We start from the raw sequence: 17,853 nt of genomic DNA, 5'->3' as shown, positions 1-17,853 counted from the left end.
CCAGCTGTATAATTCCAAAAAGAAGCTCTAAGGTATGTGTTCTAGACATGTAATGCATCAAAATGTATCACATCAACAATCTAAGCTTGCAGAAGTGAGATCAGAATCACCTAGAAAAAGTATAAACTGGTCATTCTGATTTCAATTGGAAACAAAATTTCAGCTATTTTTCTCTGGGCTTATATAGAAACTTCAATATTACCTCAACGGTAAGTAGTTAATATTTCCTAACTGAAGGAGGATCCAAAATACTATCAAACATGGGTTTTCAATATTACCTACTAAGGTTTCACACTTCCACACATTCTTTGCTCTCCTGCGTTCAGGGCAAAAATTCAGTTACTCACAGAAAATGCTCAACAACTCCTGCATGGATTCACTAAAATGCCCAAATTAGAGATATTTCTTGCCAGGATTTCTTTTTTTTTTCTTTTTATTATTATTATTATTATTATTATTATTATACTTTAGGCTCTATGGTACATGTACGCAACGTGCAGGTAAGTTACATATCTATACATGGGCCATGCTGGTGCGCTGCACCCACCAACTCATCATCTAGCATTAGGTATATCTCTCAGTTCTATCCCTCCCCCTCCCCCGACCCCACAACAGTCCCCGAAGTGTGATGTTCCCCTTCCTGTGTCCATGTGTTCTCATTGTTCAATTCCCACCTATGAGTGAGAATATGCAGTGTTTGGTTTTTTGTTCTTGTGATAGTTTACTGAGAATGATGATTTCCAATTTCATCCATGTCCCTACAAAGGACATGAACTCATCATTTTTTATGGCTGCATAGTATTCCATGGTGTATATGTGCCACATTTTCTTAATCCAGTCTATCATTGTTAGACATTTGGGCTGGTTCCAAGTCTTTGCTATTGTGAATAATGCTGCAATAAACATACATGTGCATGTGTCTTTATAGCAGCATGATTTATAGTCCTTTGGGTATATACCCAGTAATGGGATGGCTGGGTCGAATGGAATTTCTAGTTCTAGATCCCTGAGGAATCGCCACACTGACTTCCACAAGGGTTGAACTAGTTTACAGTCCCACCAACAGTGTAAAAGTGTTCCTGTTTCTCCACATCCTCTCCAGCACCTGTTGTTTCCTGACTTTTTAATGATTGCCATTCTAACTGGTGTGAGATGGTATCTCACTGTGGTTTTGATTTGCATTTCTCTGATGGCCAGTGATGGTGAGCATTTTTTCATGTGTTTTTTGGCTGCATAAATGTCTTCTTTTGAGAAGTGTCTGTTCATGTCCTTCGCCCACTTTTTGATGGGGTTGTTTGTTTTTTTCTTGTAAATTTGTTGGAGTTCATTGTAGATTCTGGATATTAGCCCTTTGTCAGATGAGTAGGTTGTGAAAATTTTCTCCCATTTTGTAGGTTGCCTGTTCACTCTGATGGTAGTTTCCTTTGCTGTGCAGAAGCTCCTTAGTTTAATTAGATCCCATTTGTCAATTTTGGCTTTTGTTGCCATTGCTTTTGGTGTTTTAGACATGAAGTCCTTGCCCATGCCTATGTCCTGAATGGTATTGCCTAGGTTTTCTTCTAGGGTTTTTATGGTTTTAGGTCTAACATTTAAGTCTTTAATCCATCTTGAATTGATTTTTGTATAAGGTGTAAGGAAGGGATCCAGTTTCAGCTTTCTACATATGGCTAGCCAGTTTTCCCAGCACCATTTATTAAATAGGGAATCCTTTCCCCATTGCTTGTTTTTGTCAGGTTTGTCAAAGATCAGATAGTTGTAGATATGTGGCATTATTTCTGATGGCTCTGTTCTGTTCCATTGATCTATATCTCTGTTTTGGTACCAGTACCATGCTGTTTTGGTTACTGTAGCCTTGTAGTATAGTTTGAAGTCAGGTAGCGTGATGCCTCCAGCTTTGTTCTTTTGGCTTAGGATTGACTTGGCAATGCGGGCTCTTTTTTGGTTCCATATGAACTTTAAAGTAGTTTTTTCCAATTCTGTGAAGAAAGTCATTGGTAACTTGATGGGGATGGCATAGAATCTGTAAATTACCTTGGGAAGGATGGCCATTTTCATGATATTGATTCTTCCTACCCATGAGCATGGAATGTTCTTCCATTTGTTTGTATCCTCTTTAATTTCCTTGAGCAGTGGTTTGTAGTTCTCCTTGAAGAGGTCCTTCACATCCCTTGTAAGTTGGATTCCTAGGTATTTTATTCTCTTTGAAGCAATTGTGAATGGGAGTTCACTCATGATTTGGCTCTCTGTTTGTCTGTTATTGATGTATAAGAATGCTTGTGATTTTTGTACATTGATTTTGTATCCTGAGACTTTGCTGAAGTTGCTTATCAGCTTAAGGAGATTTTGGGCTGAGACAATGGGGTTTTCTAGATATACTATCATGTCATCTGCAAACAGGGACAATTTGACTTCCTCTTTTCCTAATTGAATACCCTTGATTTCCTTCTCTTGCCTAATTGCCCTGGCCAGAACTTCCAACACTATGTTGAATAGAAGTGGTGAGAGAGGGCATCCCTGTCTTGTGCCAGTTTTCAAAGGGAATGCTTCCAGTTTTTGCCCATTCAGTATGATATTGGCTGTGGGTTTGTCATAAATAGCTCTTATTATTTTGAGATACGTCCCATCAATACCTAATTTATTGAGAGTTTTTAGCATGAAGGGTTGTTGAATTTTGTCAAAGGCCTTTTCTGCATCTATTGAGATAATCATGTGGTTTTTGTCTTTGGTTCTGTTTATATGCTGGATTACATTTATTGATTCGCGTATATTGAACCAGCCTTGCATCCCAGGGATGAAGCCCACTTGATCATGGTGGATAAGCTTTTTGATGGCTGCTGGATTCTGTTTGCCAGTATTTTATTGAGGATTTTTGCATCAATGTTCATCAAGGATATTGGTCTAAAATTCTCTTCTTTTGTTGTGTCTCTGCCAGGCTTTGGTATCAGGATGATGCTGGCCTCATAAAATGAGTTAGGGAGGATTCCCTCTTTTTCTATTGATTGGAATAGTTTCAGAAGGAATGGTACCAGCTCCTCCTTGTACCTCTGGTAGAATTCGGCTGTGAACCCATCTGGTCCTGGACTTTTTTTGGTTGGTAAGCTATTGATTATTGCCACAATTTCAGCTCCTGTTATTGGTCTATTCAGAGATTCAACTTCTTCTTGGTTTAGTCTTGGGAGGGTGTATGTGTTGAGGAATTTATCCATTTCTTCTAGATTTTCTAGTTTATTTGCATAGAGGTGTTTGTAATATTCTCTGGTGGTAGTTTGTATTTCTGTGGGATCAGTGGTGATATCCCCTTTATCATTTTTTATTGCATCTATTTGATTCTTCTCTCTTTTTTTATTAATCTTGCTAACGGTCTATCAATTTTGTTGATCCTTTCAAAAAACCAGCTCCTGGATTCATTTATTTTTTGAAGGGTTTTTTGTGTCTCTATTTCCTTCAGTTCTGCTCTGATTTTAGTTATTTCTTGCCTTCTGCTAGCTTTTGAACGTGTTTGCTCTTGCTTTTCTAGTTCTTTTAATTGTGATGTTAGGGTGTCAATTTTGGATCTTTCCTGCTTTCTCTTGTGGGCATTTAGTGCTCTAAATTTCCCTCTACACACTGCTTTGAATGCATCCCAGAGATTCTGGTATGTTGTGTCTTGGTTCTCGTTGGTTTCAAAGAACATCTTTATTTCTGCCTTCATTTCGTTATGTACCCAGTAGTCATTCAGGAGCAGGTTGTTCAGTTTCCACGTAGTTGAGCAGTTTTGAGAGAGATTCTTAATCCTCAGTTCTAGCTTGATTGCACTGTGATCTGAGAGACAGTTTGTTATAATTTCTGTTCTTTTACATTTATTGAGGAGAGCTTTACTTCCAAGTATATGGTCAATTTTGGAATAGGTGTGGTGTGGTGCTGAAAAAAATGTATATTCTGTTGATTTGGGGTGGAGAGTTCTGTAGATGTCTATTAGGTCTGCTTGGTGCAGAGCTGAGTTCAATTCCTGGGTATCCTTGTTGACTTTCTGTTTCGTTGATCTGTCTAATGTTGACAGTGGGGTGTTAAAGTCTCCCATTATTAATGTGTGGGAGTCTAAGTCTCTTTGTAGGTCACTCAGGACTTGCTTTATAAATCTGGGTGCTCCTGTATTGGGTGCATATATATTTAGGATAGTTAGCTCTTCTTGTTGAATTAATCCCTTTACCATTATGTAATGGCCTTCTTTGTCTCTTTTGATCTTTGTTGGTTTAAAGTCTGTTTTATCAGAGACTAGGATTGCAACCCCTGCCTTTTTTTGTTTTCCATTTGCTTGGTAGATCTTCCTCCATCCTTTTATTTTGAGCCTATGTGTGTCTCTGCACGTGAGATGGGTTTCCTGAATACAGCACACTGATGGGTCTTGAGTCTTTATCCAATTTGCCAGTCTGTGTCTTTTAATTGGAGCATTTAGTCCATTTACATTTAAAGTTAACATTGTTATGTGTGCATCTGATCCTGTCATTATGATGTTAGCTGGTTATTTTGCTTGTTAGTTGATGCAGTCTTTTCCTAGTCTCGATGGTCTTTACATTTCGGTATGATTTTGCAGTGGCTGGTACCGGTTGTGCCTTTCCATGTTTAGCGCTTCCTTCAGGAGCTCTTTTAGGGCAGGCCTGGTGGTGACAAAATCTCTCAGCATTTGCTTGTCTGTAAAGTATTTTATTTCTCCTTCACTTATGAAGCTTAGTTTGGCTGGATATGAAATTCTGGGTTGAAAATTCTTGTCTTGAAGAATGTTGAATATTGGCCCCCACTGTCTTCTGGTTTGTAGGGTTTCTGCTGAGAGATCCGCTGTTAGTCTGATGGGCTTCCCTTTGATGGTAACCCGACCTTTCTCTCTGGCTGCCCTTAATATTTTTTCCTTCATTTCAACTTTGGTGAATCTGACAATTATGTGTCTTGGAGGTGCTCTTCTCGAGGAGTATCTTTGTGGCGTTCTCTGTATTTCCTGAATCTGAATGTTGGCCTGCCTTGCTAGATTGGGGAAGTTCTCCTGGATAATACCCTGCAGAGTGTTTTCCAACTTGTTTCCATTCTCCCCGTCACTTTCAGGTACACCAATCAGACGTAGATTTGGTCTTTTCACATAGTCCCACATTTCTTGGAGGCTTTGCTCGTTTCTTTTTATTCTTTTTTCTCTAAACTTCCCTTCTCGCTTCATTTCATTCATTTCATCTTCCAGGGCTGATACCCTTTCTTCCATTTGATCGCATCGGCTCCTGAGGCTTCTGCATTCTTCACGTAGTTCTCGAGCCTTGGTTTTCAGCTCCATCAGCTCCTTTAAGCACTTCTCTGTATTGGTTATTCTAGTTATACATTCTTCTAAATTTTTTTCAAAGTTTTCAACTTCTTTGCCTTTGGTTTGAATATCCTCCCGTAGCTCGGAGTAATTTGATCGTCTGAAGCCTTCTTCTCTCAGCTCGTCAAAGTCATTCTCCGTCCAGCTTTGTTCCGTTGCTGGTGAGGAACTGCGTTCCTTTGGAGGAGGAGAGGTACTCTGCTTTTTAGAGTTTCCAGTTTTTCTGCTCTGTTTTTTACCCATTTTTGTGGTTTTATCTACTTTTGGTCTTTGATGATGGTGATGTACAGATGGGTTTTTGGTGTGGATGTCCTTTCTGTTAGTTTTCCTTCTAACAGACAGGACCCTCAGCTGCAGGTCTGTTGGAGTACCTGGCCGGCCGTGTGAGGTGTCAGTCTGCCCCTGCTGGGGGGTGCCTCCCAGTTAGGCTGCTCGGGGGTCAGGGGTCAGGGACCCACTTGAGGAGGCAGTCAGCCCGTTCTCAGATCTCCAGTTGCGTACTGGGAGAACCACTGCTCTCCTCAAAGCTGTCAGACAGGGACATTTAAGTCTGCAGAGGTTACTGCTGTCTTTTTGTTTGTCTGTGCCCTGCCCCCAGAGGTGAAGCCTACAGAGGCAGGCAGGCCTCCTTGAGCTGTGGTGGGCCCCACCCAGTTCAAGCTTCCCGGCTGCTTTGTTTACCTAAGCGAGCCTGGGCAATGGCGGGCGCCCCTCCCCCAGCCTCGCTGCCGACTTGCTGTTTGATCTCAGACTGCTGTGCTAGCAATCAGCGAGACTCCGTGGGCGTAGGACCCTCTGAGCCAGGTGCGGGCTATACTCTCCTGGGGCACCGTTTCCTAAGCCCGTCGGAAAAGCACAGTATTCGGGTGGGAGTGGCCCGATTTTCCAGGTGCCGTCTGTCACCCCTGGAAAGGGAACTCCCTGACCCCTTGCGCTTCCCGAGTGAGGCAATGCCTCGCCCCTACTTCGGCTGGTGCACGGTGCACTCACCCACTGACCTGCGCCCACTGTCTGGCACTCCCTAGTGAGATGAACACGGTACCTCAGATGGAAATGCAGAAATCACCCGTCTTCTGCGTCACTCGCGCTGGGAGCTGTAGACCGGAGCTGTTCCTATTCGGCCATCTTGGCTCCTCCACCTCTTGCCAGGATTTCAAATCCTGGTAGATTAATGTGAACTTCTTGCCACTGGTTATTTACTAGAGCCCTGATGTTTTAACATTTCTCGGTAGACTATTCAGTTTAGAAATCTAAGGACCAACAACTTGAGTTTTTACAGGGACTATTATTTCCCATTTTTCCTACATGAAATGGGAAAACATTAGGACTAAAAAACAGAGTGCTTCTCACAATTAAAATTACACTTAGAAAAATCTTACGTGTTGTGACTAGAAAAAAGCCAACACCGGCTACTGCTATCCATTGAAATTTGGAATTATTAACATTTATTTTTTCCCTTGTATTTCTTTGAAGTACTAATGAGAGGTGACAGCGTGCTGGCAGTCCTCACAGCCCTCACTTGCTCTCGGCGCCTCCTCTGCCTGGGCTCCCACTTTGGCGGTACTTGAGGAGCCCTTCAGCCCACCGCTGCACTGTAGGAACCCCTTTCTGGGCTGGCCAAGGCCAGAGCCCACTCCCTCAGCTTGCAGGGAGGTGTGGAGGGAGAGGCGTGAGCGGGAACCGGGGCTGCGTGCGGCGCTTGCGGGCCAGCTGGAGTTACGGGTGGGCTTGGCGGGCCCCGCACTTGGAGCAGCCGGCCGCTCCTGCCTGCCCCGGGCAATGAGGGGCTTAGCACCCAGGCCAGCGGCTGCAGAGGGTGTACTGGGTCCCCCCAGCAGTGCCAGCCCACCGGCGCTGCACTCGATTTCTCACCGGGCCTTAGCTGCCTTCCCGTGGGGCAGGGCTCGGGACCTGCAGCCCGCCATGCCTAAGCCTCCCACCCCCTCCATGGGCTCCTGTGCCGCCGGAGCCTCCCCAACCAGTGCCACCCCCTGCTCCACGGCGCCCAGTCCCATGGACCACCCAAGGGCTGAGGAGTGCGAGCGCATGGCACAGGACTGGCAGGCAGCTCCACCTGCAGCCCCTGTGTGGGATCCACTGAGTGAAGCCAGCTGGGCTCCTGAGTCTGGTGGTGAGGTGGAGAATCTTTATGTCTAGCTCAGGGATTGTAAATCGGCACTCTGTATCTAGCTCAAGGTTTGTAAACACGCCAATCAGCACCCTGTGTCTAGCTCAGGGTTTGTGAGTGCACCAATTGACACTCTGTATCTAGCTACTCTGGTGGGGACTTAGAGAACCTTTATGTCTAGTTAAGGGATTGTAAATACACCAATTGGCACTCTGTATCTAGCTCAAGGTTTGTAAACACACCAATCAGCACCCTGCGTCTAGCTCAGGGTTTGTGAATGCACCAGTCGACACTCTGTATCTAGCTACTCTGGTGGGGCCTTGGAGAACCTTTGTGTGGACACTCTGTATCTCGATAATCTGGTGTGGACCTGGAGAACCTTTGTGTCTAGCTCAGGGATTGTAAATGCACCAATCAGCACCCTGTCAAAACAGACCACTTGGCTCTACCAATCAGCAGGATGTGGGTGGGGCCAGATAAGAGAATAAAAGCAGGCTGCCCGAGCCAGCAGTGGCAACCCGCTCGGGTCTCCTTCCACACTGTGGAAGCTTTGTTCTTTCACTCTTTGCAATAAATCTTGCTACTGCTCACTCTTTGGGTCCACACTGCTTTTATGAGCTGTAACACTCACCATGAAGGTCTGCAGCTTCACTCCTGAAGCCAGCAAGACCACGAGCCCACCGGAAGGAACGAACAACTCCAGATGTGCTGCCTTAAGAGCTGTAACACTCACGGCGAAGGTCTGCAGCTTCACTCCTGAGCCAGCGAGACCACGAACCCACCAGAAGGAAGAAACTCCGAACACATCCGAACATCAGAAGGAACAAACTCCAGATGCGCCACCTTAAGAGCTGTAACACTCACCGCACGGCTTCATTCTTGAAGTCAGTGAGACCAAGAACCCACCAATTCCGGACACACTAAGTCTACCACAATGAATATATATTACTTGTAGTTTCCTTAGAATAACTTATGGAATATCAGTAGCCATTGAAAGTATAAATATTAGCCTGAATTAAATATTAAAAATAAATTTTTTTTTAAAACAGTGTCTCACTCTGTTGCCTAGGCTGGAGTGTAGTGGTGTGATCTCAGCTCACTGCAACCTCTGCCTCACAGGTTCAAGCAACCCTCCCACCTCAGCCTCCCAGGTAGCTAGGACTACAGATAACGCACCACCATGGCTAATTTTTTTTTTTTAATTTGTTTTGTTTTTGGAGGTTTTCATTTGTATTTTTTTGTAGAGACAAGGTTTCATCATGTTGCCCAGGCTGGTCTCAAACCCCTGGGCTCAAGCCATTACCTGCCTCAGCCTCCCAAAGACCTGAGATTACAGGCGTGAGCCACTGTGCCTAGCCAAAAATAAATTTCTGTGTAACTATGAATCACTGTAATATTACCACATACATTTAAAGAAATATAACAAGAATTATTACAATAAATTGAAAACACGTATGAATCTCATAATTTTCAAACATGCATTTTCCAAAAAGTGAAATTTAAAAATACATGAGAGAGAACGAGAGAGAGACAGAGAGAGAGAGAGACAGAGAGATGAGCTGTGGGGCTGCTCTCCTCACCTGTGCGCCCAGGTCATTGTAAAGAACCTTCAGGGAAGTCAGCTGCTCATCCATCCCTTTTGGGTTGTCCGTTTGCTGTTTCTGGACTATATGTCTTCCTGTTTTAATCACAGTTTCCACTTCAAGTTTGACTTCACTCAAAGTTTTATACAGTTTCTTTAAAACAAACAAAGAAAAAGACAAATTACACATCGTGGTGACAACTTGCCAACTGGCATCATGTCAGAACACAGCTTACACAGATTGACAGCCAAGACCTAACTATGGCGATCAAAGGCCATCATCTTTCTCAGATTTGGTCTGAAGGTCAAGTCAAATGAAATTAAGCTTGTAATAACTTCTTCAAATCTGACAAGAAAATAAACTAATAGAGTTTATGCTCATTCTTTTAAAATCTCAGACAAATGTTTATGAAAGTACTTGATAATATAAATATTTTTCCTACATAAAATGGGACGTTAGGACTAAAAACAGAATGTTTATCACAATTAAAATTATATTTTTTAAAAATCTTGCATGTTATGACTAAAAAAAGCCAACACCGGCTACTGCTGTCTGCTGGATTTGGAATTATTAACATTTATTTCTATTTCTCAGAAGTACTAAGTCTACCACAATGAGCATATATTATTTGTATAATCAAAAATACAAAACTCGATATATCAAGATGTATATGACTATAAGTAAACAGATTTCTGATGCAAATCAAAACCACAATAAGATACTATCTCACATCAGTCTGAATGACCATTATTAAAAAGTCAAAAAACAACAGATGCTGGCAAGGCTGCACAGAAAAGGGAACACCACACACTGTTGGTAGGATTGTAAATCAGTTCAGCCCCTGGGGAAAGCAGTTGGGAAATATCTCAAAGAACTAAACATAGAATTATTATTCAACCCAGAAATCCTATTACTGGGTATATATGTAAAGGAGGATAATCGTTCTACCAAAAAGACACATGCACTCCCGTGTTTATCACACCACTACGCACAATAGCAAAGACATGTCATCAATCTAGGTGCCCATCAATGGGGGAATGGATAAAGAAAACGTGGTACAAATACACCACAGAACACTACACAGCCATAAAAAATGAAATCATTCCTTTGCAGCAGCATGAATGCAGCTCAAGGCCATTAGCCTAAGTAAATTAATGCAGGAACAGAAAACCAAATATTACATGTCCTCACTTATAAGTGGGAGTTAAACAATGGGCACACATGCACATAAAGATGGAAAGCAAAGACAATGGGACTCCAAAAGGAGGGAAGGAGGAAAGGGGCAAGAGCTGAAAAACTACCAATTGGGTACTACATTTATTATTTGGGTGATGCGTTCAGTCGAAGCCCAAACCTCAGCATCATACAATATATCCATGTATCAAACGTGCACATGTACTTCCTGAACCTAAAAGTCTTCAAAAATTAAAAATAAAAATAAATTTAAATATAAAAAAAGAAATCGGAGTTCTGTAGGTCAAATTCAGAGCTGTCTTCTTCCTAGTTACCTGAAACCAAAAAGCTTTATTCTAAACAGCTTCTCTTGACACCTATACATCATCATCTCAACATCTCATAGGACGCTGTTATGTAACAGACCCCTGAACTATGTTCCATGAAGTCAAGGACAGCACTTTCTCTGATTACCATTATGTCACAATAATCAAATAAATACTTACATACATGCACATACATATTAAAATTTATCCTTTGTTTTGAAAAGCACAAAGAACTGTCCCTATACCTCTCCTGTCCTAAAGAGTCTCATCTTAAGTTCCATGATTCTCAAGCAGAACACTAATTCTAAGATTGTGTCCCCTTAGCCACATTATTTTTAAATTTCTATTCAATTTGAATTATAAAGTTCAAGACTAAAAAAGTAATAAGGCCTTTATATATCATTTCTTCTTTCTTATCTTAAGGTTTAAATTTCTATTGAAACTTCTTTTTCCTAGAAAATGGAATTTTTACGATATCCATTCTAAGTATGGTTCTTCTAGCTAACTCAAATTTATCCTTGAAAACTTTGCTTATTAGTCACACTCTGCTGAAGCCTTCCTAACTTCACATGGTGATTAAGATGTATTTCTTTTGTTTTGGTTTTTGTTTGTCATCATGTTATATACATGTCTATTCTAGTTTCCTTAGCTATCTCTCTTATCTCTTCTAATTTCTTTGGAGGGAAAGACCACACTTCTTATTTTTTAACATGTTTTCCATCATCAATCCTTATGTTTAGCACACTGTAGACTAGTGATCATTGGACACACTAGGCATGTACTTGCTAGACCAAGCCATAACAGCTGCTGAAAAAGCCACTGGATGTGCCAGTCACCCAAAAGCCTCACCATACACTTGTCCAGGTGCGTCTGTATGACGTCAGGGTCTACGTCCTTCACATCCAGAACGTGAAGCTCTGCTTTCACGCCATCCAGCACACGCTTGCAGTCCAGCATGCGCTGCTCGAAGTTAGCAGGCTTCTGGAAAAGCTGGAACTTTGTGGACACCTCTCGGAGTTTCCTCTGTTTGCAGAAATGAAAATATGCAATTCCCATCAGGATGATTATCTCTCTCATCATGAGCATAATACTTACTACTAAAAATTTGTACCATAAAGCACCAAAAACAAAAAAATTCAGAAATATGACCCAAAAAAAAAAAAATCCTATTGAAACTTGGTGAGGGTACCCTATCGCCTAAGTGAACTGCATAGCCCAGTGTCAAAAATTACAACACTCAGTGTCTCAATCTCAGAAGTAATAGATTTGGATAAGAAATTTAGATAAAGCTGGCCTCACTGGAATTAAAACTTCATGTTCAAAAAGATAGTTCAGGAACCTAGTACTCAAAATGCCCTTCATCACAAGTTCAGAGTGAAAGTCAATGTCACATCAACCATGAAAGAACTAAATGATGCTGCATCCAATTCATGCTCAGCCTGCCCACAGCATCAGCCACACAATACTGACAGAGGCTCTGCATTAAAGAAAAAGTCTATATGAAGCTAACTTCTAAATCTGGCTCACTCTCCTGTTTCTCAACTCAACTATCAAAATCAGATTTAATATTTTTCCACCCATGCAACAATTTGTTTCTGCTGCCCTGGGATGCAACCTTCAACACATCACTCCCATCCTACAGTGTACATTACAAAGAATACCAACAGTGCCCAAGTAATCAATTCTTTCTCTTTTTAAAAAAATAATTCCCAACATGTTGAAAAGTAAAAAGAAGCTCCTGGCCCTCCTTACCTGTAGCACATCCATCTGACTTCCTCCTCTGGCAGTCCTACTCTCTGGGGAGGTCAGGGGCTGAGAACGCATATTTCTTCTCAACTCCTCTAGGGTTAGCTCATGGGCTGAGATCTCTGCTTGGATTTTCTAAAAAGAGATTGTAAAGAGGAGAGGATGTCCTTTTTTTTTAAGTATAAAAAGAGACAATACAAAAGGTCTATATCTTTGTGTAATACATGATATTGTATTTTAAATAGTGTTCACCTCCACGGAAGCTTTAATAAGTTTTTGTAGGCCGGGTGCGGTGGCTCACACCTGTAATCCCAGCACTTTGGGAGGCCAAGGCGTGTGGATCACGAGGTCAGGAGTTCAAGACCAGCCTAGCCAAGATGGTGAAACCCCATATCTACTAAAAATACAAAAATTAGCCAGGCATGGTGGAGGGCACCTATAATCCCAGGTACTTGGGAGGCTGAGGCAGGAGAATTGCTTGAACCCGTGGGGCAGAGTTTGCAGTGAGCCGAGATCACGCCACTGTACTCCAGCCTGGGCAACAGAGTGAGAATCTGTCTAAAAAATAATAATAATAAGTTTTTGTATAAGAAGAATAATAATATGGCCCACTGCATGGTATGACTATTGTACATGACGCACATGCTAAGGTCTTTGCATTTGTCATTTCTAATGTTCACAACTTATTTATAAGGAAGGAATTGTCCCAACTTCACAGCTAAGAAAACTACAATTTAAAATATACAGGACTTTTCAGCCAGGCACAGTGGCTCACGCCTGTAATCCCAGCATTTTGGGAGGCTGAGGAAGGTGGATCACCTGAGGTCAGGAGTTTGAGACTAGCCTGGACAATATGGCAAAATCCCGTCTCTACTAAAAATACAAAAATTATTGGGAGGCCGAGGCAGGCAGATCATTTGAAGTCAGGAGTTCAAGACCAGCCTGGCCAACATGGCGAAACCCCGTCTCTACTAAAAATACAAAAAATTAGCCAGGCATGGTGGCGCATGCTTGTAGTCCCAGTTATTCGGGGGCAGAGGTTGCAGTGAGCCAAGATTGTGCCACTGCACTCCAGCCTGGGTGACATAGTGAGACTCTGTCTCAAATAAATAAATAAATAAAATAAACTATATAAGACTTTTGCCAGAGTCTCACATAGAAAGCAAGAGAACTCCAAAACCCAAATGTTGCCCTGTAAGTAAGGTCAATCTTTCCCATTGACTCTCGGTTTTGGATAGCAGGAGGGGTTCTCTTATAGTTGAGGAGGCAATTACCTAGTAAGCTCTCTTTACAGCTCAAAAGCCCTCAAATGCACGGCAATACCTGAGCTTCCTGTGGAACTTGGAAAGCATCTATCCTGTCAGTCAGGTACGTGGTGAGCTGTTTGTCCAGCTCCCCCAAGCTCTCTTGCAAGACTTGAAGCATCTGGTCAGTTTCCCGCAGGACCTGGAGTTGTTTTTCCAAAGAAATCTGCTTGCTCTCTGCCTGCACAAAGGAGAAACTGAATCATTAGTTGCCCAACACAAACAAATAGCAGAATATATATATTCTGGCCACTAAGCAAAGACCATAAAAGCTTTCATCCAAGACTTTAGCTTTCTTTATAAATAAATAATAATTACTAATGATAACAGTGAAAATGTCCCACTAGGATCTTATGTACCATGCAGCTGAATTACTAATTATTACTTCTTTCTATATATAATGTTGAAATACAAAAATGTAAAGGTTTCCCATAAGATGCATTAAACAGAAGATAAAAATGTGTTATTTATTATAATTTTAAAGCATTTTTAGGAATCAGCAATGTCTGCCAATAAGCATATAAAACATAAGAAAAATGTCTATCAATACATAAACATCAGAGTCTCTTTTTTTCCCAAGCCTAAAACAAATTCTATAGGTGTACATACATATCGAACTCCTATTTACTGCACTTTTGGGTTAAGCTTGATGTTATTCATGGGCTGAACATCAACAGTTATTATTTAATATGTGTTTGGAAGCACCTAATATTCATACCCAACCTTCCTATAAAAGAAGTGTTCTTTCTCTAATTTGTGATAGGAATATGTATTTTACAACCTGGATATGAACTAAGAGACTATGGCTTTCATAGCAGCTTATGTCAAATATCATGCCCCTAATATTTACTAGGATAGTATGAGTTGTTGTTCTTATATACAGCTATCATATGATCCTTAATGAAAATTAAATAGTTTGTAAGTAGAAGGAATCTCAAAAATAATTTTTTTAATCATCAAGTTCTGTCTTAGAGTGTTAGATCTATTCCTCCTTTCTGAATATTTCAATACCCTCAATGCCCCTGTTAGCATTGGTTACCAACTTTAACCAACATCAAAGATTTTTCCAACATTAAAGCTCTATGATATGGAGCTTAGGGCCAGCTCCACTTCATCAATACCTAATCAACACCCATGCATGTCCCAGCTATTACCAGGTGACTTAGATCTTCATATCGGCTGTTGAAAGCCTCCAGTTTCTCACTGATTATATCATCCAGGATCCCCCCATCAATCAGAGTCTGGCCAAGCTCTCGAATCTGGGTGCGATTATCTGCCGGGTGGCGCAGAACAGATTCCAGAGACTGGAATGGAGATGGGAAAAAAAAATAATAATGCATTTACTAAGGCAAAAGGTATCAAGGATCCCCAAAATGTCTATTTGTTAAACAAGTAATTTTATTTTCTAAAAATCTACCTAAGGAACAGGACCAAAAGTTAAGTAAATTACTAATTCACAAAAATATCCATCATGGGATTAAAAAATGCATAAAATTAAGAAATTAGCACAAGTGATATATGATGATATAATTTCACAAAAATAATTTCAACTATTATTAATTATGGGAGGGTGAGGCAGGAGGATCACTTGAGCCCAAGAGTTCAAGGCTGCAGTGAGCTGTCATACCACTGGACTCCAGCCTGGGCAACAGAGTGAGACTATGTCTCTAAACAATAAATAAATGAATAATAAAAAGTTAAAAATAATTATTAATTATATGGGGAAATGCTCATGATATGACACAAAGTTCAAAGGCAGAGAACAGTACTATACAAGCAAAATTATCTCAACTTTTATCAATTATATTACTAAAAATAAGTAGTCATTTTCCTACAATATATGCAGAATAAGAGGCATTGTTTTATATACACACTTTTTATATACATAAATCTAATTAACCATATGGGCTAAATAGCATTCCCAGTTTACAGATTGGAAAACTGAAGCTCAGAAAGGTTAAATTACTTGCCTACATACACACAGTCAAAAGAAGAGCTAAGATTCATTCCAACATGGCTCTAAAGCCTTTAAGACCCCAAAGCCTGGCAAGGTGCGATGGCTCACACCTCTAATCCTAGCACTTTGGTAGGCCAAGGCGGGTGGATCACCTGATGTCAGGAGTTCAAAACCAGCCTGGCCAACATGGTAAAATCCCATCTCTACTAAAAATACAAAATTAGCTGCGGTGGTGGCACACGCCTGTGATCCCAGCTACTCAGGAGGCAGAGGCACAAGATTTGCTTGAACTCAGGAGGTGGAGATTGCAGTGAGCCAAAATCATGCAATTGCACTCCAGCCTGGGCAACATAGCAAGATTCCATCTCAAATAAAAAGATAAATAAGTAAATAAAAGACTCCAAAGCCTTTGATCCAATATACTACCTTCTAGTATGCATACATAAAAAATAATTAGGAAGAAATCTACAAACTGTTTTAAAATGTTTATCTTAGAGTTTGCTTTATACTTTTCTTTATTTTCCATATTTCAAGAATATATACGTATTCACTCTTATATTAGGAAAAAAAATTAAGCTTTTCATATTTTTCATTCACTCTGTCTCTCACTCTGCTATATTTGAGAAGTGACATCTTTTCTCTAGCAGAGCATCCATCTCCTGGAATGTAAGTGTCACATTTTACTCATTTCTGACCTTTAATCCAGTTGTCCACTCAGTTCCCACATGGTACCATGACATTTTTAAAAGCATATCTACCCCCTTCCCTTTTCTTTTTTGTTAAGCAAACCTACCCTCTTTGCATTGTATTTCATTTAAGAAACAGTTATTAAGTTAACGTGTGCTACACACTGTGCTGGGAACTGAGGAATAACAAAGCATCAGGTACATTTCTTGGCCTCAAGGAGTTCAAATCCAGGCTTGAAGACAAGCTCCTACGACAAGATCCCATGGCTCAACCACTATCTTTTAATTTCTAGCATCTGAAGATAAGAGACAGGAAGCCCCTATAAACTGTCAGTGCTGTATTTAGTGAGTAAAAATAACTTGTTGACGAAACAAGAGAGCAGTTGTCCTAATAACATATGGCAGAGCTTTGTCCAGGGCCTACTAAAATAAACTGGAAAACCACTAGAGTGCTTCAACATGTCTAAAATGTAAGATGTCAAACAGCTAACCACATCTTGAGGCTGATATAGTGGGTCACCAATAATCTAAATACACATGATTGTATAAACACTTCAGGCTATGGAAGAAAATGCAAGTGACATTGAAAACGACTGAGGAAGCAAATGCATTTGCCTGCGTAAAGCATTACACTCCTCATTGTAATACACGTGTGGCCTTATCACAACAAAGAGAAATGCCATGGAGATCGCGGGTTCCAACCTCCAGGGCTTCGTTGACAGCATCCGTCTTCTCAGGCAGGACCTCTGTGCTCTTCATCCGCTCTTCCAAAGTGTTTAACCAGGTGGTTTCAAGATCCAAATAGTGAAGCAGTTCGATCCAACAAGACCAGACCTCCTAAAGCATGAAAAATTTAAATTAGACAAAAAGCCATTTCACACATCGTCTCTAGTGCTACACATTCTCTTTGATCGCTAATAATTTCATCTGGATGTGAGTATACCTAGGAATGCAGAACTGATGGAGTTGAAGCTTCAAAAAAATAAAATCGGCCAGGCGTGGTGGCTCACGCCTGTTATCCCAGCACTTTGGGAGGCCAAAGCAGGTGGATCACGAGGTCAGGAGATTGAGACCATCCTGGCTAACACGGTGAAACCCTGTCTCTACTAAAAAAAATATATATATACAAAAAAAAATTAGCCAGGTGTGGTGGCGGATGCCTGTAGCCCCAGCTACTCGGGAGGAGGCAGGAGAATGGCATGAACCTGGGAGGCAGAGGTTGTGGTGAGCCGAGATTGCACCACTGCATTCCAGCCTGGGCAACAGAGCAAGACTCCATCTCAAATAAAATAAAATAAAATAATCAAAAAAATCATATGAGACCAGTTGGTGAGGGGTGGGGAGCAAAGAGTAGGCAAGAGGCTGCCTCACTCTTTAAAATAAATTCCATGATCTGATTTAAATGTCAAAAATACAACTATATAATTAGTAGGAAAAACAAGAGAGAAACATTATTTAGTTTGTTTTTTAAAGACCAAGTGCGGTGGTTCATACCTGTAATCCCAGCATTTTGGGAGACAGGTGGATCACATGAGGTCAGGAGTTCAAGACCAGCCTGGCCAACATGGTGAAACCCCATCTCTACTAAAAATACAAAAACTAGCTGGGTGTGGAGGCAGGCACCTGT

General features: G+C 41.1%; 1 protein-coding gene across 10 annotated transcripts in view; it reads right to left on the bottom strand.

The window, feature by feature from the left end:
- Positions 1 to 17,853, bottom strand: part of UTRN (utrophin) — a 575,792-nt gene that overhangs the window by 357,536 nt on the left and 200,403 nt on the right. For all 10 annotated transcript variants that reach the window (XM_063666718.1, XM_063666723.1, XM_063666719.1 and 7 more), the window contains 6 exons: positions 16,929 to 17,063; positions 14,738 to 14,887; positions 13,603 to 13,764; positions 12,286 to 12,414; positions 11,383 to 11,556; positions 9,032 to 9,187 (listed from right to left, as the gene is read on the bottom strand). In XM_063666718.1, coding sequence (XP_063522788.1) covers positions 9,032 to 9,187; positions 11,383 to 11,556; positions 12,286 to 12,414; positions 13,603 to 13,764; positions 14,738 to 14,887; positions 16,929 to 17,063 — 906 coding nt within the window. The remainder of the gene's footprint in view (positions 1 to 9,031; positions 9,188 to 11,382; positions 11,557 to 12,285; positions 12,415 to 13,602; positions 13,765 to 14,737; positions 14,888 to 16,928; positions 17,064 to 17,853) is intronic.

The sequence above is a fragment of the Pongo pygmaeus genome, chromosome 5 (genome assembly GCF_028885625.2).
Source record: "Pongo pygmaeus isolate AG05252 chromosome 5, NHGRI_mPonPyg2-v2.0_pri, whole genome shotgun sequence".
In the NCBI taxonomy this organism is placed as follows: domain Eukaryota; kingdom Metazoa; phylum Chordata; class Mammalia; order Primates; family Hominidae; genus Pongo; species Pongo pygmaeus.
This window is presented reverse-complemented; position numbering and strand designations above follow the sequence as displayed.